At 41.4% G+C, this 2,989-nt stretch overlaps 1 protein-coding gene across 1 annotated transcript in view; it reads left to right on the top strand.

Annotated features, from left to right (window-relative positions):
- LOC139657194 (atrial natriuretic peptide receptor 1-like) overlaps positions 1–2,989 on the top strand; it is a 13,304-nt gene extending 10,315 nt beyond the window's left edge. The window contains exons 13-16 of the mRNA XM_071534954.1: positions 1–139; positions 776–874; positions 2,132–2,223; positions 2,765–2,989. The exon at positions 1–139 is cut by the window's left edge and continues 14 nt beyond it. Coding sequence (XP_071391055.1) covers positions 1–139; positions 776–874; positions 2,132–2,223; positions 2,765–2,989 — 555 coding nt within the window. The remainder of the gene's footprint in view (positions 140–775; positions 875–2,131; positions 2,224–2,764) is intronic.

The following is a 2,989-nucleotide window of genomic DNA, read 5'->3' as shown; positions in this document are numbered from 1 at the left end:
GGCGTGCCCCGGGTGAACGGGATCCTCCACGCGGCGGAGATCTCCAGCATGGCTCTGGACCTGGTGGGAGTCTGCCGCTCCTTCAGGATCCCCCACAAACCCAACACACAGCTGCAGATACGAGCCGGGATACACTCCGGTACACACACACACACACACACACACACACACACACACACACACACATTTCAACTGACGTACACTCAGGTAAACGCATACACACACAAGCTGTTGGAATATTTTTAAGGGTTTCTAGTCCCCCGAAACACAAACAACTGCTCCTTCAATTATAATTAATTCTCCTCTCAAGTGACATCATTCTTCAGCCCAAATAAGGCATTCTAGCCCCGCCCCCTTTCAGTCTAACATTAAAATGAATAGCGGTGTAAGAATACGTTATTGTCTTCAACTGCGTCCAGCGCTAATATTGTTATTATTATTATTATTACTATTTCTGCTTTCAGGGTTTTTCTATTGCGCATTTTTTGTATTTGTTGAGGTGATTCTAATGGTTTTGAAGCCGCAATCGCTAGCCACAGTTAGCTTAGCATTCCAGGATTTCGTGGCTTTGTGAACCAAGTTTTAAGAACCAATTGGCAAAAAGGAGCCAAAAATACCATTCATTTTCATCTTCAGACACATAAAAAAAAAAAAAAAAGAGATCCAGAGAAAATCCGAAAGCCCCAAAATGACAAGACTTGAGAAGACAATTTCAAAATCTTTTGGCTTTCTATCACAGGGCATTATCTCTCTCTATCTCTCTCTCTCTCTCCAGGTCCGGTGGTAGCGGGGGTTGTCGGGACCAAGATGCCTCGTTACTGTCTGTTTGGAGATACAGTCAACACAGCGTCCAGGATGGAGTCGACCAGCCAGGGTAACGCTGCGCTAACACACTGGGATTGTTGATGCTAACTCTAAGGAAGTAAACAAACCTACCAGAAAATACTGTTCACCGCAGCTTTGAAAAGTTACTTGCTGACATTTTATGAAGCCCACTTTGTCTTTCACTCTGTGTTAGACTTAGTTATGAATCCTGCTAGCTAGCTAGGCTGCATAAAGCTACATAAATGCAGACCCTGAACTCCTCGCTGTGGTCTGACAAATGTTTTTTTTTTTCTCTTTGAATTTTTAAAGTCTATAAAATTATTTATATGAGTTATAACCTATTCACAGTAAAACAATAGTATTACCTGCTGCAATTTATGGTGAATTTTAAATTCATAACTAAAACTGATTTTGGATGTGGGCATTAAACAAAGACTTAAACAAGAGAACGTTTCCAAGTTGTAGCAATGAGACGTCATCCTGTTCTTTTGCTTATTTTGATGTGAACGCTATGATACAAACTGGACCTGCTAATGCTAAAGAAGTGATATCTAGGGTTACAATAGACTGTCTATGATACAAACTGAACCTGCTAATGCTGAAGAAGTGATATCTAGGATTACAATAGACTGTCTATGATACAAACTGAACCTGCTAATGCTAAAGAAGTGATATCTAGGGTTACAATAGACTGTCTGTGATACAAACTGGACATGCTAATGCTAAAGAAGTGATATCTAGGGTTACAATAGACTGTCTATGATACAAACTGAACCTGCTAATGCTAAAGAAGTGATATCTAGGGTTACAATAGACTGTCTGTGATACAAACTGGACCTGCTAATGCTGAAGAAGTAATATCTAGGGTTACAATAGACTGTCTATGATACAAACTGAACCTGCTAATGCTAAAGAAGTGATATCTAGGGTTACAATAGACTGTCTATGATACAAACTGGACATGCTAATGCTAAAGAAGTGATATCTAGGGTTACAATAGACTGTCTGTGATACAAACTGGACATGCTAATGCTAAAGAAGTGATATCTAGGGTTACAATAGACTGTCTATGATACAAACTGGACATGCTAATGCTAAAGAAGTGATATCTAGGGTTACAATAGACTATCTATGATACAAACTGAACCTGATAATGCTAATGCTAAAGAAGTGATATCTAGGATTACAGTAGACTGTCTATGATACAAACTGGACATGCTAATGCTAGCGTAGTGACATCTAGGGTTACAATAGATTGTTTATGGTACACACAGGATATGCTAATGCTAAGTAAGTGTCTTTGCAGCCCTGAAGATCCAGTGCAGTTCCAGTGCGTTTTACCTGCTGGAGGAGATCGGCGGCTACGTGTTAGAGTGCAGAGGAATGATGCAGGTTAAGGTGAGACGCCCAGTACAACCACAGACTCCTGCTGTCGGACACCGTCTCTCCAACCTGATGTCAAATTATGAATGATGAAATTACGTTTTCCCAGCAGGAAACGGTTCCGTAACGGAGACACGACTATAAACAGGAAGTAGAGTCACATTGAAGTAGCTCTGTGGACAGTCAGGGTGTTGTGGTCGGGTGGAGGATGGGCGGCTGAGTTTGACTTCAATGCCGGAAGTCAATTCCCAGCTTGTACGAAGGAAATTTATAGTCAAATTTTAATTTTTAGCTAAAGGTTTTCTTATTTAACCAGGAACAAAGCCTTGTATAAGGGTTAGGGTTTAGGGTTATATAACTTTAACCGTTAGATGACCTTTAGCTGAAAATGTCCAATTCACGTTTTTGTCACAGAATCCAGTTTGTGGTGGAGGAACGCATAATTTGTGTCGACATCGTGTAAATCTGAGTTTAAGAGTTTGTGCTCGTTTCATTACTTTTTATGAGATCATGTTACGCTCTCTCTCTCTCTCTCTCTCTCTCTCTCTCTCCACAGGGTAAAGGTGACATGGTGACCTACTGGCTGGAGGGGAAACAGACGTCTTTGATCTGTAAGGACCTCGGCCCCGACAACTCCAAGACGACCAAACAAGTAACCATGGAGACGGAGAGAGAGAAAGAGACAGAGAGAGAGAAAGAAAGAGAGAGAGAGAAGGAGAGAGAGCTGTATTCCTCGATGCCGGGCTTTCTGAACCACGATCTTCTCCTGGATCCGGCTTGA

The sequence above is a fragment of the Centroberyx affinis genome, unplaced genomic scaffold (genome assembly GCF_046629955.1).
Source record: "Centroberyx affinis isolate AG114_WGS23_722 - 3 ecotype Tasmania unplaced genomic scaffold, CSIRO-AGI_Caff_v1 ptg002637l_1, whole genome shotgun sequence".
Classification (NCBI taxonomy): domain Eukaryota; kingdom Metazoa; phylum Chordata; class Actinopteri; order Beryciformes; family Berycidae; genus Centroberyx; species Centroberyx affinis.
The sequence above is the reverse complement of the archived record's forward strand: the minus strand, read 5'-3'. Positions and strand labels throughout refer to the sequence as shown.